Consider the following 26,609-nt stretch of genomic DNA (forward strand, 5'->3'; position numbering starts at 1 on the left):
TACACATTGAATGCTCGTACGCAGGCCACAACAGTTTATCCGTAATATTTACGGCCAAGGTTGATTTTTGTCTTCCATTAACGGTTGTAGTCTTTCAATGACATTCGAGCGACCATCACCTCTACTATTTTGCTCCGGCTTCGTCTTGAAGTCACACGATCCGCGGATCACCAACGAGAAGACAGAATTTTGGTGGGTCAAGAATGACGTCAAACGACTGTCCTTCATCGATTCTTTATTTCTTCGATGATTTTCACGGATTTCAAGATTCATGACTTTGTCTTTCGTTTTCTTAAACCACGGCGTCGTCGATTGGCACGGAAAAACACATTGTGGTAATAAGTGAGAATTTTCACATCCAGGTGTGACTTCGCCGCGTGCATGAAAATTCATTTATTTTTTATTAAATAAATGGGATAAATCCCACTAAGTGAACGCTAATATATTCATATACTACACAATACAAATATATATGTATGCACAAAAAAGCAGGGTAAGTAAATAAAGGAAAAAAAATCGTAATATTATTAAATCATACAATTATTAAAGCGTTCACGTGTGCGAGCTACTTTCTCATTTGTTACCTTCCCACTGGGGCCTCGACCTCGTGCGACAAGTTTCAGATTTTGATCGCAGAACTTTGGAGAACCAACACACACGGGTATCCCCCGGCGAAGGAATTTTTTTTTCACATGGATTTATGCGCAATATAAAATTTACAAGAAGAGCCTATATATTTAGATTGTTGCGTGATAAACGTCGTCTCTACGAGCGAACGAGCCTGAACGATTATAAATTATCGTCAAACGAAGATTTTTTTCAGACAACGCGATGGTTAGATCCATTTGAAGCGACACGGTTTTGCTCGACCGGTCACAAGGAACTTGATCCCAGGTTTAACGATTCTAATACGGCGGATATAAACCACGCTGGAAAATGTACACTTGTTACGCGACAATCTAATGCATATACATATATTTATATACCAACTTGATATTATGCCCAATACGTTTTCAAGAAACGTGGTAAAATTATTCGTCAATTATTAGGTTCAGACCCCATAAAGGTCAATACTTTTTTATTTCATAACGATCCAAGGGATTCTAGGACATTCGACGTGTTCATTAATAATAAACATAAAATCGTTCATTAAACAAACCAAATCACCAGAATAATATTCCAGCCAGCCCCCCACCCCCAAAGACCACCCCACAAACCGCCCAAAACGCGTCAGAGGAAAATTATTCTCAAATCTACCATCCATCTACGGTGTCTCATTCATTTTTCGCGGTTTTCCTCCGCACTGAACAGCGTACCCCTCTGTAGAATCGACCGTATGCGTCCTGACCAACCCCAACACGTCGTTTTCAACGTCGTTCGTCGTCACCATTGCCGCATTGTTCTCGTTTACCACCCAAGTTCACCATCGATATTATTAATAAACGCACACCCGTGTAACCCGATCGTCACCGCGCGTGTGTACCCTCCGACAAACAAACAACAACCCCCGTTGCCCTTGCTCGGATCGATTAGAACAGCTCGTTTCACCCCCAGTTAATCTTGTGGGCCGACAATAAAACCCAGAAAACCATCTGTCGTGCACCACCTGTATCGATCCATCGATCGGTTTCCATGACGGCGATCGAGGCTACCGGTACGCGACAGTACACGAGCCTCATCGGTTCACCAAAAGTGGAGGGGCGAAAGGGAAGAGAAGAGGGGACGGGAGAAACGATATCGAGGGGAGGGAAGGTCAGAGCTCAAAACCGTCGGGGGTCCGCGACGCGTTTATATAGAGGATATGGTCTCGGTTCACCGATCATCATCCATTAGCGCGCGACGAATCGTTCTCGCCTGACACGCGGATATACACGTCTACCTCTCCTCGATCGACGACGTTCCACGCGTGTCCGTATTACCGTACGATATCACAAACACTCGGGTGGTGCATATCGAACGTGCAACAAGAGCCAAACGAACGAGTGTCTCTGCGAGTGGATTTATCAGTGGACCAACCCCGGTGAGTGTGGATTCCTAGCCTGGACCGTCTGGTTTTTGGGGATGGTGGTGATGGTGAAACAACAATGGAAACGTGTTACGATTTCGATTAAAATGTTTCTCGGATTTTTGCTTTTATTCTTGTCGTCATTCGGTGCTATTCACGTATTTTTTGCTGGTGGGGAGAGAGATACTAGTGGAGGAGATCGGCGGTGGATCCTGGTGCCACGAGGATTCGGTGTATAAGAGTGAACAATAGGATAAACGAGGTTTCTGTGTTATGTCGCCGGTAGTTTCGGTCTGGAGAATACGCATACTACGGTTGAATTGAATGGAGCTGTCGGAATTTGACCTTCCCAGTTGGTGTACATGCGTGCCGAATTGGTAGACATGGCGACGATGGATCTGTTGCCGTTTCATTGGTGATCCGTTCGAGAAACGGCCCGGTTTACGAGCGAAATCGTCGATCGAGATGATCGACATTGTTGCAAAATTACTTTGTAACGTTTAATAATTATTACGTAAAGACGCGACAGACAGATGACGTAACGTTGAGACTCCATTTAGTTCTGTATTCAGATTGTTTTCACTTACGCGAACTTGACGTAACGTATATGGATATAATGCATTTTTTTGTTGTTCAAATACTTGAGGTGAAACGGAAAGAAGTCAGACGTAATTATGAATATGATTGGTGTCGATGAACACTCTCGGTCGGAAGACAATCGATTACACAACGTGCTCGGTGCGTCGACATTCGACGGACAATAGAAAGTATCCACGATGTGGTGGTGAAGTATCTCTGATTACACGTCCACGGTGGAATTATCCCCTCGAGCGCGTGTCCTGTCGGTTTCTTCATCGCGACACCGACTGTATTTCCAAACACCTCCTGTTTTCCCTTTTATCACATTTCTTAATCGTTACATCGAAGCGACATTCTCTCTCTGAACACGCGTAACAACTAGAGAAACCTTGATCCTCTACCGGAGCTTCGAAAACTGGTTCTATAAACGTAGCGCCTCGTTTCCGACTGCAAAAATAATAATCCAGCCAGTTACACGCTTCTTGCGAGTTGTTTAACTATTTTTGCCTCTCTAAAAAGATTCAAGGAAGAAAAAGCATTTTTAACTTTCCATTTCTCTTACCGAGGACACATTTCCTGACCGATTCTAACATTGAATTCAGACAAAATCGTATCGTCCTCCGGTTATATTAATGTACATATTAATTCGTGGACTTCTTATACGTAGATTTGTTGTCTATTTACAGAAAACCAAAAGACTATTAATTGGATTATTAATTGGAATATTTTCTTGCGAACGGCACTAAAATTCCATCGAAGAACACCGAACGTGCCCGACGAAGCGGAATTTTCACGGAATCGTCGCTTCATTACAGCTGTGGCTGGTTCGAGCGATCTGTTAATTCTTCTAATTATGTACATAATTGCAAGTCATCGCCGCGGACAGTTTGCTCTACGCGCACCAGCGCCAATCAGCCGGCCAATGCCGTGCTCTCACGATCGATCGTACCGACCACGAGTCAGCAATTGCAATTTCTCGGCTCGTCGAGCGCGAAAAACAACGTCCGCTAATTAAAAGTTCGGGAAACCCTCATCGATTTTCGGGGCTGGGAGAACCACAGCGTCCGCGATCCATTTTCGCGTGTACGACTAATTAAAACGTCCCGTAGGCGGTTGGATCGACGATCTAAAACGTACGCGAACACCGTTTAATTGACTCTGGAAATTTTGCGCGAACGATACGAAATGAAACAAGAAGACGACGAGATCTACGTCATTATGATATTCCAAGAATTCTTCGAAGCAAATCCCAATTCGCATCAATTTCACGAAGCATACCATACATATTCGACCTATCCGCTCCTCTATCGTGGATCCAAAACATATCACGCTTAGATCCTCCCCCTCCACTCGATCGCCTCTAATCTCTTTCCTTCCATCAACGAGCCATACCCAATTCCGGGCAGCGTCAAGCGAAACGACTTTTCCCCGACGAGGCCTACTCCGTGCACACTCGGATCCATCAGACTAAACAGCCACCTCGGAAAAAAAGAAAGAAACAGTGCCGGCGGAAATTCTGTCCCTAAAACGTTCGTTAAACAAGCCAAATTACAAGAATAGTATTTGCACTCCCTGAAAAGCATCTTGAAGATTCTATGGAGGGATGGGTCCATGCCGTCCACGGTCGAACCGGACGCCATCTTGTTTTACTCTAAGTAGAAAAAGATCCAACGGACAGACATCATACATACATATACACGATTCTAGAGCAGACAGCTCGGCAAAATGTAATCTAATTACAAAATCCAAATCACAATTACAATGTAATTGCAATGCGGTAGGAATTCAACGAACACCAAACGCTACCTTCGAACTACAAAATAGACTCGAGACAAGTCCCGACACATAGAAATCCTGAACATTAAATCCTCTATACCACAGACTTTTTTACACTGTTTGGTTAAGAACAGCATATAGACTTACTATCATTTTCGCACTGTTATATTAAAAACTGAACGACTTAGAACAAACTAATTCGTACCATAGGCTTCAGATTTATAAATTAGATTACAAATCGTTAACAAAAACAGGTATATTTGACCGACTGCGGACGTGGGTTACCATACAGTTTTCAGTAGAAACTCCGTCAGTAAAAGTGAATGTTGTGTATGCACCGCATTCCTACCAAGGATCGACGAGTCCGTGCGCGTGCGAGCGGTGTTTCGGTCGGTAGATCCACGAGCTGGCAAACAGAACCGTCCGTGCGCGCGCGTCATACGTTATTGCCCGCCGGCATATACGTGTGCGTGGCTGTTCATGGAAAAACCGTCCGAAAGGTTCGACTTTTCGACCCTGAAGGTGAACTCGTCGCGCCGTATAAGAACGGGCCCCGGGGCCCGTGGCCGTCGCATTTTCGTCTGTTTTGTCGATCGGACGAAACGTCGCGCGGCGGCCGCTCGGGTGAGAGCCAACTCTTTCTCCTCACCTCTCGTCATCGATCGATCGTCGCGCCCCCCTTTTCGGTTCTCCTTCTTTCTCTCTCGCGCTGCTGTTAAACACACAACGAGGTATACAGACGACCGTCAATCCCCAGAATTTTCCGTTTTCCGCGTGGTGTTTTCGTCTCTCGACGCCTTTGCGGCGACGCGTAACGAGACTGGTGCTGATCTCGGGAGAATTTGTCGCGCCACCGGTGCCTTGATCTGTCCCAGGGACGAATCGAAGGATCGCAGGGACCCTGGAGCCTCAACAATGTCGGTCATAGAACGTAAGTAGAGGGGTAGTAGTATTTCATTTCGGCGAGTAGTGGATCTGAACAAATCGGCGACACATGTGTGTGTGTGCGATCGTGTCCCTTTGTTCGAATTTCGGACCAGTACGTCGGGAACCTCGTTTGGTAATCTTCTCCGTGAATACTCCTCCGGTAAATTGTTTCTTCGTATCTGTGCATTGGGGTTCTTCTGGTCCCCGTCGTTGGTTTTTAGGGATCGACTCGGAAGGTTATGTAATTCTCCTTGATGACTAAGAAACAATTAGATGACGTCGTTATGAGAATGCGTGTAATTCGTCTGCTCCGCCGATGTTTTCACGCGATGGCGAACAGAAAATTTACATAGGAATTTCGAGTACTTCTATAAATATCGATTTGGCGATTCCTCGATCCGATTGCCCGAACTGTCTCAACGGTTAACGTTTTGAGCCGGTCCCCTTGATGTAATTCTTTCGGATTTAAAAGTTTCTATGTATAGTGCAACAATCGAATCGCACTGGTTATTAAGACCCATTAACAATTGCAATACCTTTCTTGCGTGTCCACGTAAAACCATAATGCTTTGCTATTCCGTTCGGCCTATATAAATATATTTCAAACGATTCCATTATTGACAAAACTGTTACACACGCCCCGTGATCTTCGTTACGTGATTCATGAAAATCACGAGTAATGTCGACCAGGAAAATTTGGTTTTTCCTCGAGGTTCTGTTCTGCAGAGTACGTTTCCATTTGGCCCAACGCGGATGAACCTGCCTGCAAGAACGTAACCGCGAATTTTTCCATCAAATCTATTCATACCGATTCTTTTTCTTTAACGATCAATAATAAGTGTTCTCGTTATTCTCCGTGTTTTAGAAGCAATAGAGTCATCGCGTTATCTTGCGGATTGATCAAATGATCACATCGGGATGTGCTCGTTTTTGTTCGTACATAATAAAAACAAACGAAGAAAATGAGACGTTAGGCGAGATGAGGAAACACTACGACGAATATGTTAATCGAATCTCTGCGTCCACGGTCAGCTTTTTCTGTTACGTTAATCGGAAATTGAAATCTACAATTTGAAATTATAATCGGCCGTTATGACGCGTTGTCGGGCCGCCAACAATCAACGGACGTTCAAACAACTCCAGGAGCACAAGGAATTCAACTTTTTGCTCCAATTAAATATAAATATACGATTCAACGATACTGGTACGGGAGAGACATACCTGAGAAGAAAGAGGTTCCCGTGATCGCCGAGTCCAACATAACCTCCTTTCCAAGTGTATAGGGACTTTTAACGGTTAATCGCGATAAGACTTCAAAATGGAGCATACCATTCATTTGATGTATACGTGATCGTAATCGTTACGTAACCAGCAATTAAAGGTGTATTTTCTTCCATCATCCGAAGATTCCATTCTAGCAGCGATTTACACAACACCGAATGACAATATTATTGTCCTTAAGTGACGTAATGGTTGCGCACGTTTCACAACGAACCGCGCTACCGTTCACTCCGCGGTGCAATTCGTCGTCCAAATGCATAGTCACCCGGTGAAAGAGGTCGCCGCTTGCGCATTGACCACAGTGTTTCGCAAAGCTGTCGTGATCAGTCCTGATCATTGAAAAGGATCCAAGAAAGTTTTGCGTATATACTTTCGTGTCCCGTCAAGGTTCCCCGTGTTTCATTCGAAAGAATCGTCCCTCGACCGACAGGGTACATCGAATATACCAGTCCTCCATCTTTGGTTTCCTCGCACGTGAACGTTTCGTGCCTTTGTATCCTGTGAAAGCCGGTGAACGCGCCAACAACATAATTTCTCCGCGGCCGTGGCACGATTGGTACGCAATTGACATGCGCAGAGTTACATAGAAATGAGACAATGTCGCGCCTCCTACACGGAGGAGCGGCAAGTTTCCTCGAAGTTTAGGATCGCGTCCACTGCGTCGCTGAAGAGGTTAACTTCGTTAGAGCCTGGACTTCGTTATCCCAGTCCACATAAATTTCCATGTATCTAGCTACTGTGAATTTATTACCCGTCTGGAGACGAAATTTATTTAACCAAATTACTGCTATAGGAACGACATCCAAGAATCTGTGTAATATCGAAAACTGTACTTCCTCTTAATGAAGAGCCTCGAGAAGTTAGCTCCGTTAGACGTTCGATTTAACTTCGTAGTTCACATATGTTAAAATTCACACAGAATCTCTCTGTGAATTTATCAGGTGATTGAAAATGAAATTTTCAAGAATTCGAACGCTACCCTTAGAGAAAGACTGTCAGGTTTGAGAAGTAGGGAGGAAGCACGTAAATGTGAAGTTCGTTTCTGACATGTCTGACGTTTCTTCGTTCCCGCCATGGAAAAGGAATCGTCTGTCACCGTAGAAGAGAACCTCGTATCTCGCTAAGGAAGGTCGATTATTAGTCACATTGTCGCGACGTGGAGTCGTTTTTAAATGGGAGATAGTCGCGAGCTGCGCAAGGCCATCATCAATTATTTATCATGCGACCATAAACGTTGATTAATGAAAAAAATACGACAGCCATCGACGACACTCGCCTTAACACAGCCTCCTCCTGATTCTTGCTCAATGATACTCAAGAAATTTTCTTCTTCGTCATCTCTGGAACAAACGATCCCCATTTCACGTGTAAGTCAAACCTTATTATCAACATTAACATAATTATCCTCGTCGGCTTTTTACCCGTTTTCCCCCCACTGTTTGGAGGAAAACTCGAGTAACGAAGCAATTTTTTTTCTCAGCGCGATGATAATCCGCCGTAATTTATCCAGCAAACATCTCACGTCTCCCGACTCCGTCGTCGTCGTCGTCGTAGCCGTGGAAATCAAGTTCCTCGTCTTATCGCGAAGCCCAATCAAAGTCAACGGTAACGAACCCGTCCCGTGTTTCTCTATAGTTGAAAGTTCAGGAACGAAGCTTCTCCTCCTTTGTTCTCCCGCCTGCACACCTCCCCAGCAGACTACCGCTTTTTCTCTCTTTATCCCAGTCCTTACTCTTTTTCTTTTTTGCATTTCCATCACCACCCCCCTTCACGCCTATTGTATGTCCCTACTCTATTTTTCTTCACATTCTTCCACCCCTTCTCGGCCTGTCCCCCTTTCCATTTTGAGGTCCTAGAATGAGGAAACCCGGGTCATTTCTGAAATTACGCCATTCTCAATTAACACCAACTGTAATTAACGCGGGGACAGGAGGCTGGAACCTGAATTTCAAGCGTGTTCTTTCTCCTCCGCGGAACAAATAATTAGAATGAACACTCCGGGGCTGCGTGTTGCTTAACGAGGAATAATAGTATTATGTAGTTGAAGGAAATGCAGTTGTATTGGATAGTGAAACACGCAAGAACATTCTAAACGAACCAGAAATTTCAGGTAAACGTAGAAATGATTCTTCCCCTTTAGGGAAATACGTATCGATTATTCATTTCGTAGTCTGTAACTCGTTACGGTAGAGCTTTGCGTATCCGAACGTTCTATTATCCGAACACTTGTCTTTCTGTTAGTTCGTACACGGGAAGCTCTACCGTACATAGTACTTATAGTCAACACTTTTTATAATTTGTGTGTCTTCTTCCGACGAAGCATTCATCACGGCAAATGCAAAAAAGATCTACCTAACCGACGTTCTAATTTCTTAAAACCTCGAGAAGTCGAGCAAGTGTACACAGACCAGGAAGACTTTTTCGTCCTAAAACTGTGTGCTTCCCCCTTAAAACACGTCGGATCTTTGCGTCCAACTTGCTCCTCGCTTTATCTTGGCTGGTCTGCCCATTACCTTCGACCTAATTACCAAATTTAAATGTCTAATTACTTCTTCCATAGCGTTAGCTACACTCACCTCCTCCTCCTCTTCCTCTTAGTGTTCCCCTCAGGCCCACCGAATCTCTTTCCTCGCCCGATTTTCTTTGTTTCCCTCGAAATCCTCGTAGCTACTTGCGACGAAACGAGCACATACAAAATGAGGATTGATCGAATAAATTCCCTATGTCCCTACCACAGGGTGGCGGTGCAAAAGGATGGGTTGAGCATCGTTTTGGTCGACTTCGAGTTGTTTGTTGAGCCAGGCGATCGATTTTCCAGTTCCTCGAGAAAGCACGGCGGAAACGGACGGGTTCCAACGATCGTTAGTCCCGTCGACCCTGTAAACAGAGAATATGGAATTATTATCGGCGACAGAAACGTTTCCTCGGATTCCTCGAGGGGCTACTCTCCCCCGTTACGAGACACGGGTGTATATCCGGGGGCGGTTCTCTGCAAACGATTGCATAAGAGGAATTTCTTTTCTCTCTATCAATCATCCCCCTGCCCCCCATCTTTAACGATTCTATGAACTTATGTGAAACGGACCTGAAATTACATGGTTTACGCGAATCGAGCCTTTTAGTACTGATTTACCAATCACTAGTTTTACCAAGTTCTATGCACAGTGAGACCAATAAGTGGTGATATTAATTGCGTTCGAAACGTGTCATTACGTGCTCTCGATGTTGAATAAATCATGCAGGTAATGAGAAACGAATATGTCGTGTTAAGTACACATACTTATACAGTTTACATTCAAGAATAAACTAAGACGGTCTCTTTTATCCGGCTACGATGAGGTCACGTTGAACGTAATCTGCATTTTTCTCTTCACTTGGAACATATCTGTTTTTACCATTCTTCGTTGTAACACTAATTTGCTTGGATAGTTTTTATAGACTATAGACAGTCGAGATAAATGGAACGCGGCCTGTTTAACTATGTAGTTTGTATAGCTTCCAAGAATTGAAAAAAAATGCTTTGGAAAACAAATGATATGGAAATACAGTAGAACCTCGATTTCATCGGAACACGCTCCGTTAACCTAGAACGTTCTTTCATCGTAACGTTCTATTTAGAACTGCAAGTATTCGGATTGATCGAACTATTCGAATATTTTCGAACAGTACGAAGTATTCGAATATTTGAACATTCGATTAGTATGAAGTATTCTCCGGCGAATCCACATCGTTTTCGGAGACTTTTTACAAGAGTTCATTCAGTTCGAAAAAAAGTTAAATCGGCGTGGTATATTACAATTCCTGCATAGCAACGATAGCTTTATCGAACAAGTAAAACACACAAATTGATTACCAAAACATTCAGAAAAAAGCCATTAGCCTCCCAATATGAGACTGGTTTACATCATACCTTAACAGGAAACATTTTACGATCAGCTGACGGTAAAAAGCCTACGGGTTACATTTTTTCCTTCCCCTTATTGGTTAATTTACTTATTTCTTTTATTATATATTATTACCCAAAGTCTTAATAAGAATAACAATGATACTTGACCTAGGCTCTCCTCTATATTTTATCCTTCCTAACTTCGGTTTCGTTACATTCCTTTCACGTCGTTGTCCCATCTCATCGTCAGTCATTGTCACGTATACAACGGAAGAGCTCGCGGATCGATTCTGTACCTCTTACAAAACGATCTTCAAGGCCACTAATTATTTTTCGTCGTTCCTTCGATCGTTTCCTTGTCAGTTGTACCTCGGCCAGCGAGACGGCCGCCGTTTTTGCGTGTCACGACGGATTTACCTTATTTCCTGTGTGTGTCTGACATGGAAAGGAACTTTGTTACTCCACGAGGGGTTACGTAAATCGGCTCTAGCCCCGGGGGCCCTGACCATCTTTCTCCTATTCCGTTGCCGTCTTTCCCTTCCACTCTACTAGTCTTCCTTCCCGTGGACAATGTGTACGTCGAACAGACACGTCCGTATCGACACGTTTGAACCAATACCTCCAAACCAACAGGTCCGAACCAATACCACTGAACCTATACCTCCGAACCAACACGACCCGCAGTTGAATCGGCGGTTAAGGGAGCCTGCGAAACCAAAAGCAGAAATATTTACACTCTTTTCTTGTTCGAAATAAAAGCAGAAAAATATGCTTCTCCTTCTCGATATCCCATGTTTAAAATGCCGTCAAAATTCTAGAAAGAAACCTAATCTTTAAACTTTTCGTCGCAAAAATGTATGGTTGAATGTTGGCTATCCAATACAATCGAATAACGATATTGAAATATTAAATTGTATCACGGATTCCGTGTGAAATTTTTTTTCTGCAAACTTTCGCACGTGGCACGCAGCCACGTGGAACAATCCCCGATTTAGAAAGAGCTTCTATCGCGAATAATACCATTCCCGATTTGGACTACGTAACCGTCGGAGCGGTGTGATTCAATGGCTGCATTTCGTTCGAATGGAAATTACGATCCACGCGTTTCTTTGGCGTGTATACGCAATGTGACTCAAACAGTTTGTTCACGAAGAGTTGTCACTTCTAACCAAATTACTTACCGAAAATGCGAACTTTATTTCAAAGTTAAGAAAAATTTCTGACAAATGGATGATTAATGTAACGATAAGGAAAATGTATAAATAGAAATTGCCTCGTATTTTGACACCAAATTGTGTATTTTAGAAGTCAGTGAACAAATGTGAGTCACTGTATGTGTCAGCTGATCGCGGTGCGCTTTTAAATCGCAGCACCGGCATTATTCTCGTCGCGTAGGTTCTCGAGGTGGCAAATGTTTGCGACCGCGGGAGAAATAATATTGGCATAAGAATGTAGCCGTCGATCGTGACGATATTCGTTTGCGCAGCTACGAGCGCAATTTGTAACAAGCTTTGTGGTATATTTAATCGCTAGACTGTTCGATTTTAAGAGTAAAGCATTAGTGAAGCGTTCGATAAATTTCGATGAGGTTTTCCGTTTTACTTAACCCTTTCAGACCTGGTGGCCACATTTGTGTGCATGAAGTTTCTTGCAATTTCACACAAAACCTTAGGTAAAGTGACGCTGTTTTTCCTGTAAAAAATTAATTCTATCTCGAAGTTGTTCCCCTAATCGATTTTCGTCATTTCCACTGCCTTTCTCCGTTGCCAATACATGTATACGTATGTGCAGCAACGTTCGAAACAGGTTTCGAGTGCGTTCTCGTAATCCCATTTTCCTCAAAGAGATATTTTTCCCACCGTGCAACAATTAACGACTGTGTCCCCGTCAGTCTAACGGGAACATAAATTTCATGTTGTCGCGGATATTCCATCCACGTTCACCGTGATTCATGGAATCAACGTTAGACGTTATCTTTCGCCTGTCCACGCTGATAAACCAGTAAATGAACATTTCTAACCAGTGGCGCGGAAATTATTCGAATATTAAAGAAGGAATTGAAAAAATTCAATATTCTATCATTTGTTTTTCTTAATAAGTTAATTTACTCGTTTTTATATATAATGTTCATTCACTGGTACGTGTTTATTTATTGGTGCATCCAGCGTAGTAAAGATTTTTCTCCGACAAATATTCTTCGCTTATCTGGTCAACCTAACGCTAGAACCACGGACGATGAACGCATGTCTATTTCCGTTCGATCGATAATGTTGGTGAAAACTGTTTGAAAATAATCAAATTTACAAATCAGCTAATATATTCATTGTTCATAGTGCATATAAAAGTCACGAAACATCCGAGATAATTTCACTGTCGTACTTCATTTTTTTTTGTTTGCCTTTGGTAGTTCTAGCGCGGTAAACGGTCAAAACCTGGACACCGCCTAGTCATTGTTTATCGAGCAACAAGTGCATCGTTATTTATCAATCGAGCTGTCCTCGGTGTCCGGTGGGAAATGATACCACACGCTGCCAGCCCACCTTGATAACGCAGTTCTCTCGGTCAACTTCCCGTGCGCGGTCGTGATATTCTCCAGGCGAACCGACACGCACAGACGGATTCCAAAAACCTATACGCGCAATTACTGAAATCTTTCAAATTTTTAGGAACTAAGAGAATTTATAATCTTTAATACATAGGCAACCGCGCCGTTGCCTCGAACAAAATTCTGTGCTCTCCGAAAGTTCACCGAAAGAATCATTCGAACAAGACTCACAGAGCCGTAAATAATATCGTAAATAAATCGTCCGAGTTTGTGGAGAAATCGTTGCGAAACGTGCGATTTCGTGGATCAATGAAAAGTGAGGAGAACCAGGGAAATTAAATGTTCATAGCAGAACAAGCGTTCTACACAACAGCGCAAGAGCGTTCGCCAAGCGTAACGACTGGAGAAACACAACACGCTTTCGCTTGTCCGACATGGATTCGCTGGAATAATTACTCGGCTTTGCTAAAAGTAGATCGTCGTTCAACCAACACTAGTGACTCACAGAACTGGAGGGGAGGGAACGTGACGAACTTACGGCGTCCATTGTTACAGTGTTGTCGAACGATCGTTCGGCCGGTTTCGATGCGTTAATCAAAAGGTTTGCCAATCGAATATGTTCGGTGGTTAGCGTCGACTATGACGGGTCGAAGGATGTATTGACGGCGAGGTAAAGCTGTTGGATTCCCCTGAAAGTTTGTCCTTGGAGAACAAACGAGAAGAACCGCGAAAACTGGAGAACCTTTAAGGTCGTCGCTATGGAGAACGGAAGTTAGTTTAAAAATCGTGATTACCGACGATTAGATCCTGGCCGTCAGGACTGAAATATACATATATGTTTATACCAATATCTTTCTGTTATTTTGTGACCTCTGTTCCCACAGACACAATATAGGTGCTAAACAGGTTTTGTTTTTTTGTCACGGTTACAGGAACAATGCTGACCGACTGGGAAAAAATGCCGTCTCTGAAGCTCGGGGACTTCACGCTCGAGATCGAGCTTGGCGAACCGAGCGAGGAACTGAAGGAGGTCGCGAAGAAGGAGCTCCGCGAGTCCCCTGAGCTCCAGAAAGAGGCCGTCGCTAAGCTGAAGGAATTGTTGAAAGGTGACACGAATTTTTCTGTCTATTTACCCGTCCAACGAACACTTAAGAGGACCGTTCTGGCTAGAAAGAATTCCTCATAGAATTAAAAAATAAGAGATTAGTATGCCCGAAAATGCACCCTGATTCAAAGCGATTCGTGGAATTAATTAAAAACGATTTCAGGGACACCCATATTAATACTCTTTTTCAGCTACATCTATTTAAAATGTATTTATGAATATTAATGACAATCAATTGGTTGGTTATCCCCCTTTTTTTGTTAGGGAGTTTATTCACAACAAGTGTGAACTTTTGTAACATATGTAGTGTCTTTACAAAATACTCTTCAAAGCATTATACTGATCTGAGTTGGTTACAAACAATTCAAGCATTTCTTTTTGTTCATAACTTTGTAATAAAGATATGGGTGGCAATAATATTCACTGTATCTGTACTACTTGAATGTACGAAGAATTAATCGTACACGATGTGTGCCAGTATCCCTCGAATGTTTAATTAAAATCTCTCGATCGATCGCGGACGATGTTCACAGCCGAGACAGACCTGAAGGTGCCGCTCGACAACGATGCCTGGCTGATCCGTTTCCTTAGGCCGTGCAAGTACTATCCGGAGTCCTCGCTGAAGCTGGTGAAGAACTATTACAGCTTCAAGGTGAAGCACAAGAACGTGTACCACGATCTGAAGCCCAGCCGCGAGAAGAACATATTCGAGCAGAATATACTGACCGTGTTGCCGAACCGCGATCAACACGGCCGACGGATACTGATCATCGAGCTCGGGAAGAAATGGAAGCACAACAAGTGCAGCCTGGACGAGGTGTTCAAGGGTTGCGTGCTCTACGTGGAAGCGGCTATGTTGGAGCCGACCACGCAGGTCGCGGGGGCGGTCGTGATCTTCGATATGGAGGGACTTACGTTACAACAGACCTGGCAGTTCACGCCGCCGTTCGCGAAACGGATCGTCGATTGGCTCCAGGATGCGGTTCCTCTTAGAGTCAAGAATATTCACATCGTCAATCAACCGTATCTGTTCAACATGGTGTTCTCGTTGTTCAAGCCGTTCCTCAGGGAGAAGCTGAAGAACAGGGTGAGAAAGAGGGAGAGAACGAGGGAGTTTTTCCATTTTTGCCCCGCTGACTAAGGACCCCAACACTTCGATTTTATCGATTTTCTTTGATGTTTTGCAGATTATTTTCCACGGCACGGATCGCAAGACCCTGCACGAGTACATAGCGCCGCAATGTTTGCCAAGCTGTTACGGTGGCACCCTGCAAATCCCCCGTGTCACCGGGCCCCAGTGGTTGGCACTGTTGGTGATGTGCGACAAGGAGTACGACGGTACGCGAGATTCTTGTATCGAACCGAGTCTCGGTTCCGTTGGTCGGACACGACACGTCCGCCGAATAAACCGCGAGTTTCGTTCGAGACATGTCTGTTGTAATAATTTCCCTGAACACCTAGAATTAGTAGTGTCGCGGAAAGTTAGCAATGCGAGGATAGCTATGTTAACGATTCCAGTTCATACTCACTGATACTGATATTAAAGTAAATTTCGATTTGGTATCGAGTAATACGAAAGACCGCAGGTGTCGAAAGGAATCCCTGCCGGTTGGATACTTACACGAAGGTATCGACACCTGCTCAATACTTTTGCGAAAATATCCAATCGATACCTAAAGTATCGGCACCAGTGCCGTAGCGAACAAATTAAGATTCATATAAATAGACTGCAGAAGTTTATGCAAATTATTTTATTCGATTCCTTCGAACGTTTACTAGTCGAATGCTTCTGAACTTCTCGATTCATTCGACGTTTAGCCGAGTCTACGATGCTCATTGACCCTCTGTATTTATTTTCAATCGACGTTGGCTGAGTTCCCTGTTTTGTTTTTTTTTCCAGCGATCAACTCGTACGGTTACCAAAACACAAAATAGCCGGTGACCACACACGCTGCAACCAACGTCCCTCCGAGAATGGATGAAGAGGAAAAGACGATTGTCTCCGGTGGATCGGTAACCGGAAATCGAATAGTCGAAAGGCGATCCCCGAGCAACGACGACGGCTTTAGTTATTTATAAAGAAAGAAGCGACGACGGGGGCTTGTTTATTGCTGTCACCACCAATGCTGAATTTTTCTACCAATTTACGAGCAACGTAGAAATATTTATCTAGATTTAGAGGAATTACGATATATATATATACATATAAGTTGAATCGATGGAGAATTGTCTCTCGATAAGAGTTATATCGTTCTCCAATTTTCCACTCGAAACGAGACAGAAAAAAAAACTTAACGAGACGCCTGGCGTGGCTCGTATAACGATCGATGAAATTGATTAATTGTGGAAGTTAACACCTTTTTGGTGCTTATCCTGTCCCGATGCGGCGATTCTTTAATGATCCCCATCGCATTCGTTGTTTGTTTACAATTCGGAGCGTGTGTGTGTGTATGTGTGTATGTGTGTGTGTCCCAATCCGTTGTTTATCGACAGATTTTACATAGGAGAAATATGTATGTACTTAATTAGAGGCGGCACGACGTAAACGTGGTTGTAATTAACACATGCTTGCTCGTATCCGAACGATAAACCTATTTTTCTACGTGAATTCTTTCTGCACACTCTCATGGAAACGAATCGAGCTTAGCGGCCTCTGTACTACTGCACACGCTATATATTTCATTGAGAAATCGTTCGTCGTGTGTGTGTGTTGTTTCCTCTTTTTTTTTTGTTTGTAAATTTCGATGTCAATTAAACACATGTTTCCGTCGAACCGAATAAGAAATGAAAGTTCTTTGGCGAAAACCGTATACGTATATAGTATCTTTATTGGACGTGAAAAAGGCGACACGAAAAATCGTACTTATTATACGTAAGAAAATAATTATAATCTCTGTTGATGATCTTCTTTATCGTCGCCGTTACCATCCATAATATTATTGTCCCGAATTCGCTGGTCCTTATTCTGTTTAACAATGTCTGTTCATGTTTTCGAAATATTCGCCATTTCGTGGGTGTGATATCACTGTGAACCGCGAATTCGAACTAACAAAAGGTTCCTTTTTTGTTTCATGGAAAACATTACACAGCCCATAAAACTGTGCTTTCACTGGATATCGTTAGATAACCGTTGAGAACGCTTCGTTCTGTCCTCACCTAACACAGTGAAAACCTTAAAGAATAAGTTAGAGCTTCAACAATTCATTACTTAAAACTAATTCTCGATGCCCCACCCTATCTCCCCACGTTATATTGTCTCCGCGAACTGTTCGTCTTTAAACCACGAAAATCCACGCGATCCCAAACTTTTCTCCGTGCATTCTGGGCCTTTGAACGAACAGCCCCTCCCTTTCTCCTTACCGTTTCGCGATCTTCGCGTATCCCCACTGATTCGAAGCTGAAACAAAGAAAACACAAAATAGTGAGAATGCTCCGTTCGCTACAAATTGAACACGAGAAGACAACACACGATAATAATATAAAAAGGGGTCGAAGAGCTCTCTGTGAATCCTCCTGGGTTAGGTGATTTGTCAGCAAAATTAACAGGGAAACGCCACTGTTGGCGGGAAACAGCAAAAGCAAGTAACCCCGAAAACTTCTGACTGTATCTGACCCTATATAGTGACTCGGAAGTTTGTTCGCTTCTCCTTGGCAGTGCTGACGAGCCTTTGAACACTCACCCAAGATTTACTGTACACGGAAAGGTGATTTGTGAAGAGGAAGAAGCTTACTACTATCTTTCCTAAAAACTTTCATTAAAATCAACGATTCCAAGGTTGTAGACCACTGCTTGTAAAGGTTTCATGTCGACCGACGACGTGACAGCAAACGTATCGATGAAACAACTCCGATTCGAGTATATAGTAGTCACGTGGCGTATTTTATTCTCAACGGATCGATGAAAATTCAATGTCGCATAGAAACAATACAAAATAACAAGTCGTATAAAGCTACCGACGCAACCGGCCTCGACAATGAACTCTATAATTTGCAAGGCAATGACACCTGGCAGCAGGAGGGGAGTCAGCCGTCCTTCAAAGGAGCCCCCGAACTCGCGGGACGTTCGTTACGTGGCTCTTTTCGAACCTGGATGATTAAGCGTGTTTTGTACATACGATCATCAAGGAAAATTACACCGGATTGCGTAACGAAAATGCATTGTAATGGCGGGCTGCGAGGAGAAGGACGTGACGTGTAGGTAATCAGTAGAGCTGTAAGTAATCGGATATTCGAACATTTCGAATGATTTCGAATACAAATCATTTATTCGAAGAATTCGAATAATTCGTATAGTACGAGGTATTCGAACATGTAATTCGAATGGTATAAAGTATTCGAATATATATCATACGTCACTGAGCGTGTCGAATGAGTGTTACACCGGTGCAGGATTGCGAGTTAAAGGATTAATTACCAGAAAAAGATAAAACGGCGTGATTACCTTCGAAATCTTTCTCGAAGCAGCAGAAGTAGTCGCAGAGGCCGTCGCCCAGAGGTTCATTGGGCATCACCAGTTCACCACCGAAACTGGTGGGCAACGGTTTGGTGCCCAGGTACGAGGTCAGCGACTTTCTGTCGGTCCCGTGGAAATGGATCCTCTTCCGTGTTTTTTCCTACGAAATCGAAAAGCGTTTCAAACGTTACCAGTTTTATACGATCGCCCGTAATTTTACCGCGAAGATACTGATCTGAATTGTGAAAGTTGTGCTTGGAGAAGAAGATCAAACGAAAATGGCGGTACAAAATGGACTAGCTCGACATTGTGAGTAAAGAACAATTCTATGAAAATCAAAGATGAAACGTTTGTGAGGCTCACCATAAGGAAAGGTTTGAAAATCGCAAAGACCATATTGAATATGAACGGTTGATTCACAATATGAATGCCCTTCAGGCGACACGGTAGGCATCTTTGCACCCATTCAGTTATCATCGCGGCGAAACTCGGCGTGAAGTACGTCACCTGGCTAAGCGAGAACCCGTCCATGTTCAAGATTACATGCACCCCAGCGATCTGAAAAACAAAAAAAAAAGATCGTCAGTCGATCAAAGGGAACTATCGATCGCAAAAACGGTACCACAGAAACATATAATTCTCGAATGCGTGTTTACCTATTTACCTACACGATGGCCTAACCATTTTATATCTAGATACCAACGTTTCTCCGTAAATTTTAATTGCATTCGATCTAGAAGGCTGTTCGAAAATAAAGGTCTTAGACAGATCTCGTTTTCAGAACCAAAAGCGTTGATTGGACATTTTTTACAGCCCTACTAGGTAAATACAGTAAATTCTCGATGAGTATCCGAAGGCTCTACGGCACTGAACATTAAATATTTCATAAACTAATGGCCGTATGCGGCTGAAACAAATATCATTACCTTCGGAATTCCCAGCTCTATCACTACAACCTCTTTTCTTCGAACACTCATCGATGATTTACTGTACGTGTACCATAATTGTATTCGAACGTTCTCTGTACATCTGCATGCACACCTGAGTTTTCGGCTCGGCCATCGCAGCGTCCAGCGACAGCATAATCGCACGGAATATCTCGTCGAGGCTGATCACCTTCGGGTTCCACTTCTTCCCCGCGTTGATGAGGAGAATCCTGCAACCCTGTGCCGTACGATCCGGCAAAGGGATCAGTATCTCCGAGGACAGCAACTTCGTCTCCGAGCTCGGCAGCAAACTGTCGCAGTAACGTGGATTGTTCAGCCGGAACTTGTAGAACCGTTTGATCTGTCGAACATATTCAACGAACCATTAACATTCTGTTCTTTTTCGAAATTCCAGATCAGAAACCTCAATTTCTGATCAGTTTCGATATAGATATTACTAAATCTCTTAAGTGATCAGAAACTGGGTCTGTAACGGTACCTTTCAATCGTTCGAATTGACAAACGTGTATTATATAGGTATGTTCGCAGGGAAATATTTTCAGACGACAACTGTAATCGAAACTCACCAGTTCGAAGGCACTTTTCGGGTGCCATTTGCAGGGACGCAGGAACTTGTAGAAGAATTCATCGTCGTCCGGCAGATTGAAATCGGGCTCGCCTGGAAATGCGAATGCGCAACGAAGGTATCAAAGACTGAATTTATTCAACTTTACCTCCGCGTTTCTCCGTCGTACAAGAGGAGGACGAACGAACGCAGTGGTAATTAGGGTGAATGCACCGGTAAATGAACACGTACCAAGTGAATGAACATTATACATACAGGGTGTACAAAAAAGAGACGAGTATCCCAGATTAACTCTGAAGGATTAAATTTTAACAAAAAAATGTTCTATACAAAAATTTTTGGATTTAAAAAGACACATCTGAAGGTGACCTTGATTATGACATAGGGATCAAATTTAGTGGTCATTCTGATCAGTCAAGTAAAGGTCTCCAGATGTAACGCTGACTCTTTAATGAGGTTTAGCACAGAGTTTGGAATTTTGAAGCCAATGATATTTGTTTCAACTACATATGGCCATTAGATTATGAAATATTTAATGTTCAGTGCCAAGGAGCCTTCGAACACTCATCAAGGATTTACTGTAGACGGTAAATCGTTCTGGTAGCTTCCTCCTAGTCAGAAGTGTCACTCTCGGTTTCATCGAGTCGCAGCAGTTCCGGGCGACCACGACGGTCAAGTGGAACTTTCATTTTCAACCGGACCGGTTCTCCGAGCGGCGCGACTTTTCGCGTGATTTCATCAAACAGCCGTGGATTCCGTCGATCGTGGAGAGTTCTCACGCTTCTCGTGGCTGATCGTGATCTTTCGACGGAACCGTGGATCCACGGGGAGGAACGATATGGCGGATTAAAGGAATGTTTGTTCTTTTCTAGGTTGAATTATCTGTATATTACGGAGAGTTTGTATTCTTCGGATCAATGAAACGCACGTAGATCGGTTAACTAAATTTTTTTTCGAGTTAGAACGAATTCGCCAATCCATAAGCCTGTTGCAACGGGGATTGCTGGTTTCCCCCGTGGACACTCACCTTTAACCATCGCCCTGATGTCCTTCAAGGCTTGCTGGACAACGTCAGGCGTCTCACGGAGCTCCTTCAACGCCTTCTCCCTGTAAAATTCGTCCCCATCGTCGAATTCGGCTGTGAGCACGTACGTACCGCACCTGAACCGTGGCACCTCTCTCTGCTTCGTGACCGTACCACCGCCGCCATCTTGTTCCCGTTGCAGCGACATCCCGTTCATGGGACTGTCCCGCTTGTAGTGGTCCGCGAACACTATCTGTCGGACATACATCGTGAACCACGCGGGTGGTTGTGATAGTGGAAGTGGTTGTGGTGGTTTTAGCCCACAAACAATAACACAGTGACCACTTCTCTTCTTCTCTCCCCCTAGTCACTCTTCGGAGAGCTTCGATCCGTCCCTTCCTCGTGTCCCTGTGGTGTTCTAATGTTGTCGGCCCTGTGTGTGTTTCCTGTGCTGGTGTGGCTGTAGTGTGTCCCCTGTCGACTGTGTGTAACTTGTATGTGTGCGGTGGTGTCCCCCTTTGTCCCACCTGATCGTGTTCGAAATATGTTTTGTATGATTAAGGGCATGTGTACATACGCGCAGAGAGACGTACAGGTTGAACAGGTGTGGAGAAACGGGAGAAGAGACGTGGAACTGAACCGGAAATGGATGGCGTGTTCGCCAGCGATTCCGCTCTGTTCACACGGTTCTCGTCCACGTGACCATGGGCACGAGTAGGAGGAAGGCGTTTGAACATTCTGGATGAATTTCCTGTACTAGTAGTTTTACTACGTTAACTCTAGGATGCATGACGCGAGTACTTTATACCCACATAAATATTTATTCTTAGGTTTCTTTCTTGCATGTCAAAATAATTGCGCTGCACAAAAACATTGCTTTATGTACCCAACAAAAAAAGACAGAAAATGCAATAGAGTCTGTGTCAACTGTGGAAACCAGATATGTAAAAAACATATATTTTATGTTTATGTAAAAAAGTGTAGATAGTAAATGTTTACACTAATGTTATCTGTATATTCGTAGAGTGTTGATTTGTGCATACAAAAATTTGTTTTATGCTGTGTAAGTTGCTGTGAGTATTTTTTACCCATGGTAGATAGGTATGTAAATCTAATGAACCCTGATTCATGCATCGTAGAGTTAACGATAACACGTAAAATGTTAAAGTCCATTGGAATCTTTATTTTATCGCTTTTCCCAAGTTACGAGATGCCACGAACGCACAAGTATCCGCAGTCTGGTGATATCGTTTGGTATGAAAAAATAGACTTTAATTATCGATCAGATTTTATTTTATCGACAGACAGTTTTCAACACCCGAAACTAAATTTTTGTTTGGCTGTCAGTCTTTCTAATTGTACTCTGCGTGTACAGACGCGCGAGTATTTATGTTGAAACGCATAGTCCGATAACAATACATAGTGTCACTGATGAGTAAATATTATTTATCGTGTACTGGCCCGGTTCACGCTGTCACAAAATTTAATGTGTCATTCGAAATGAAAGCCATACGCGATGTCCAATCGAAATATCAAGAAACGTGAGACGCATGGCTGATGAAAATGATACGAGAACACGTCTGTAATAAAAAAAAGAAGACTATGGTGCAGATTTTACGAGTCAGTGACGTCACCTTAGCCATAACACTAACAGAATGAATTAAAATAGTTAACGAGAATGTGTATTCGATGTGTTCGTAATCCTGCGGTTTACCTCTCTATTTCCATAATTTCCTTGTTTCAATATTGAAACTGTGACGAGGACACCTTACTGTACCAAGTATGTACACATACATACTTTACCAAGAAATCTCATTTCGGGCTGACCACCCAGGCCCATAAGAGGACACGAGTACTTTCTCCACAAAATTGGAGCTTGATACGACACACAGAGGAGAAAGTCGAAAGAATCATCAATGATCTTGAAACTTCAAAGAATATGACATTGAGAAACATGTTTGCTTATCATCAGTATTTACTCCTTCTAATCAAATATGTAATACTATTCCCCTCGCATGTTTTTTGTATCTTCAAAAACAAGCAAGATATCGAAGGTGCTCACGTTAGATGGGACCATCATGTATATTTTCCTGGGAATCGACGTTCGTTTCCTAATATTGACATTGGCTGATGTTTGCAATGATCAACGCGACATTCAAAGAATCACCGAAGAAGAAGGTGTCCACGAAACACGTGTAATTTTTCTTGTTAGCCCTCTTGTTCCGTCGCCGATTTTTCGAATGCCTCGTTGGAAATCACGACTCACCCTTTCGACGACCGATCCCCCACTGTCTGCGAATTGCGCGAACAGAAGCAGCCGTGGCAATGTACATGTGCAACATCTACATACTCTCTATTTATATTTAGCGTGCCCCAATCTGACGTCTCTCGGTCAGATGTCGCAATTAAACATTGACCGATGATCGAATCAAGACCAACTACGCAGCGATTGACTTGCAATCACGTTGAATTCTTATCAACGGGGGCATTGCTGGATGAACGATTAACATTATCGTACGCGATACACAGAGCGTCGAGCTTCCGCGCTGGAATTCCAGCGGTAAACGAATTATAAAATGCTCGTTTATGAAGGAGTTATGAACCCTTTGGTCCGATACACAAGTATACGGAAGTCTAGAGGAGTTCTCCAAAGGAATTCGAACGAAGAATTTGAATGAAGAAATTGAACCATGAATTCGAAGAACTCAAATGAATAATTTGAATGGTGAATTCCAACGAGGAATTCGAACGTAGAATTCGCACATAGAATTCAAAGGAAAAATTCGCCTAGAGGAGAAAGTTCGTTCACTCTGTTTTCATTTCCATTCAGCGAGTCTTACGTCACAGTTGACGCGGATTACCCTAAAGTCAACGACGAATTCGTATTCAACTGTGCAACCGGGTGTCCTATACTGCAGTCTCTTAGGCAGATGATTGCACAGCGAATGCATAAGAGAGGATACGGCCGTTACTTCGAGGGAACTACGAGTACATTATTTCGAAATTTCTGGTAAATCAAGTCAGATTCACGGAACGTTTGAAGATTGACTGGTCAGAAGAAGGAGAGCTTGCTGCCGCCGACTGTTCCTGCTCTTTAAGGTTTCGACGAAGGATTTAGACGGAGAAATTAATCCATAAAACTTCGATATTCGCATAAACATCCGCAGTCTAGCTAATCAGACGTAAAACCCAATTTAACTCGACTTTGCCTCGAGTGTCACGGTGCTCACTGGTGTAAATAGATCCCGAAAGGAAACATTCAACTTCGAACAAGTAACATCTCCGATTTCGCGAATAACACAAATACGTTAATAGTAACAACACCAGTACCAAAAAAAAGCAGCGATAACGAATCCAGTACCTGATTAGACCCAAAGAGACTCTCCTCTCTTCTACGATGCACCAAGAAAGCAGGCCCTGGGAATCTTTCGCAGTTTCAGTCGCGATGTTCCTCCCAAGGGTCGATCCTCGCGCACTCGATCACGAAGTTTCCCTCCGTTCTCTTCGATAGAGAATAAAGACTTTTCTTCTTCTGTCACCGTCAGAATCTTCCCCGAAGACACGACACACTAGGAGGATCTCATTTCACGGTCGCAGCCGCGAAAGAAGTGATATGTGTACTCTTGATCGTACCGAGTGGCCGCGTATCAGGTCTCGTACGCCAGACAGAGACGGGGATAGAAGAGGTGAATGATTCTGCAAACAGGCCGGAGAAACAGGTTGTTGTGGGTACGCGAAACGAAAGGATGATCCAACTTAGTCGGGACACTGGCGAGGACTGGCTGTTGGCGAACGCCTTGCTGTCAGAAATCAGCCTGGAAAGCAACGGTTCGCCGAGGAGCGTGTTTCTCCCCACCATAGAGTTTCCACCACGGAGGGGTCTACCGCCCTGGGTGTGTGTGCGCGTGTTCGTGACAGTGGAAAGGAAGGATAGAGGTTACCCTATTGTCGCGATTGGCCCTAATTAAATTTCAATGTGGACAATGGTGTCAAATGTCGGGACATTATAATAGTCAAAGAATGACCTGTTGCTGCCCTTTCTGGGTTTGCATTTTCATTCCGTCGACGTTACCACCACCTCTGTTCCAAACTTCGACGGAACTGCACTGGTTATCCGAGATGGAAATCGCGAGTTACGCAGGTGTACGTATGGATATGTATAATGTACAATCCTCTTCTTTCATCTACACGGAACATTTTTGCTTTGTATCGGAGGTGGAACGTTCGGAATCCTTCCGATGCACTCGACAGAGGAAAGCTCTCTTCTACATATGTCACCGTCGAAGAGCCGCCATTTTGTCGGCGACTCGGGGACACTGTGGCGGCCATCTTGGTGCCACGATTAGTATTTTCGGAGTTTCAACTGAATCGTAAATAAGGTAGGTACTATTTACTTGTGTATGATCTCTATCTCGTGTATATAAATATTAACTGATCGGTAACCCCTTATTGCATGGAATTTTAATTTGATAAATACATATGTTTTTATTTCTGAACGATTGAAAGTAAGTGGATGCGGTAAGAGGTTAAATGTTGGTACCGTTTATATGTATTTGTATTTTGCCGGTTCGTTAAATATCGTCTCGTGTTTCAGAAACGACGCGAGCGTGACGCAACCTCTGTTGTCATTGTATATCACCGGCCTCGTTTCGTACATACCGTAATTTCCGAATCGGATTGCCTCGTGACGAGTTTGGGTCAAGTTCGAAAGCGTTCCTGCAAATTATGCAAATGTTTCGGCGAGCTTCTCCGTACAACGGGATTCGTTCACTGTCGACGATTTCGTAATTATTATGTCACGTCCGTTTTTCCAAACGCTGACCCGACCGATAACGCTCTTCAGACGCGGCCATCTTGCCGCGATTTTTGTTTTCATGAATTCGTGCTCGAACAAAACTACACACGAATGTCCGACAGTTTCAACATTTCTCTGTTACACATTTTGCGACCGAAACTCATGAGTAGTCTACGAAAGTTTCAATTAGAGTTTTCAGTAGGAATAACTTAAAAATTCAAATAGGGCGTAATCTTTAATTCTGTACTGGGGGATTCACTACACATTTTTAATAACTAGACTGCGGATTTTATGCATTTATAGACCATAGGGCACTGTGAAATACAATAAAAAACGAAACTTTCATCGGATTCAATGAGTTTTCCATTTTAGTCTGAACTCAATATGATACGTAAGAGAAAAAATAAATTTCTACATTTTCGCCTGTCTTTATAAATCACTTTAGAAAATGTTACTTTGCATAAAAATCCGCAGTCTGTTAATAACACATGAATAATATTAGGCTTTATTAAAATCTCTGTATGCTTACATTTTGCAAATTAAGTAATGCTATATACATAAATGCATAAACATCCGTCAGTCTACTAATGAGACATCCAGAACATTGGAATTTCATCCGACAATCAAAATTTAACGCGCGAAGAAAGTTCGATGTGCCGAATAAAGCATAGATTCTCTGTTTGATTCGAATTCGTAACATTGCAAATATGATGTTCGATTG

The 26,609-nt window shown here is 43.2% G+C and overlaps 2 protein-coding genes across 2 annotated transcripts; one reads left to right on the forward strand and one right to left on the reverse strand.

Annotated features, from left to right (window-relative positions):
- The first annotated feature begins 1,813 nt into the window (after window positions 1-1,813).
- On the forward strand, window positions 1,814-16,877 carry LOC107192343 (alpha-tocopherol transfer protein-like). Its single transcript, XM_015581567.1, has 5 exons — window positions 1,814-2,020; window positions 13,932-14,105; window positions 14,638-15,191; window positions 15,292-15,442; window positions 16,005-16,877. The coding sequence occupies exons 2-5, from the start codon at window positions 13,937-13,939 to the stop codon at window positions 16,037-16,039; spliced, it is 909 nt and encodes a 302-aa protein (XP_015437053.1). The 5' UTR covers window positions 1,814-2,020; window positions 13,932-13,936; the 3' UTR covers window positions 16,040-16,877.
- A 37-nt stretch (window positions 16,878-16,914) lies between these two features.
- Window positions 16,915-24,888, reverse strand: LOC107192342 (alpha-tocopherol transfer protein-like). The gene is made up of 7 exons (XM_015581566.1): window positions 24,455-24,888; window positions 21,097-21,346; window positions 20,071-20,162; window positions 19,599-19,844; window positions 18,921-19,115; window positions 18,546-18,717; window positions 16,915-17,501 (listed from the first exon to the last, which is right to left on the reverse strand). The coding sequence occupies exons 2-7, from the start codon at window positions 21,308-21,310 to the stop codon at window positions 17,461-17,463; spliced, it is 960 nt and encodes a 319-aa protein (XP_015437052.1). The 5' UTR covers window positions 21,311-21,346; window positions 24,455-24,888; the 3' UTR covers window positions 16,915-17,460.
- Window positions 24,889-26,609: the final 1,721 nt, after the last annotated feature.

Source organism: Dufourea novaeangliae, unplaced genomic scaffold (genome assembly GCF_001272555.1).
Source record: "Dufourea novaeangliae isolate 0120121106 unplaced genomic scaffold, ASM127255v1 scaffold335, whole genome shotgun sequence".
NCBI lineage: Eukaryota > Metazoa > Arthropoda > Insecta > Hymenoptera > Halictidae > Dufourea > Dufourea novaeangliae.

Coding starts and splice junctions, on each gene's coding strand:
- LOC107192343 (XM_015581567.1), top strand. CDS start 13,937: ATGCTGACCGACTGGGAAAAAATGCCGTCTCTGAAGCTCGGGGACTTC. Junction 14,106..14,637: donor GCTGAAGGAATTGTTGAAAG/GTGACACGAATT, acceptor CGATGTTCACAG/CCGAGACAGACCTGAAGGTG. Junction 15,192..15,291: donor GGGAGAAGCTGAAGAACAGG/GTGAGAAAGAGG, acceptor GATGTTTTGCAG/ATTATTTTCCACGGCACGGA.
- LOC107192342 (XM_015581566.1), bottom strand. CDS start 21,310: ATGAACGGGATGTCGCTGCAACGGGAACAAGATGGCGGCGGTGGTACG. Junction 19,845..20,070: donor CGAAAAGTGCCTTCGAACTG/GTGAGTTTCGAT, acceptor TATGTTCGACAG/ATCAAACGGTTCTACAAGTT. Junction 18,718..18,920: donor TTTTCAAACCTTTCCTTATG/GTGAGCCTCACA, acceptor TCGATTTCGTAG/GAAAAAACACGGAAGAGGAT.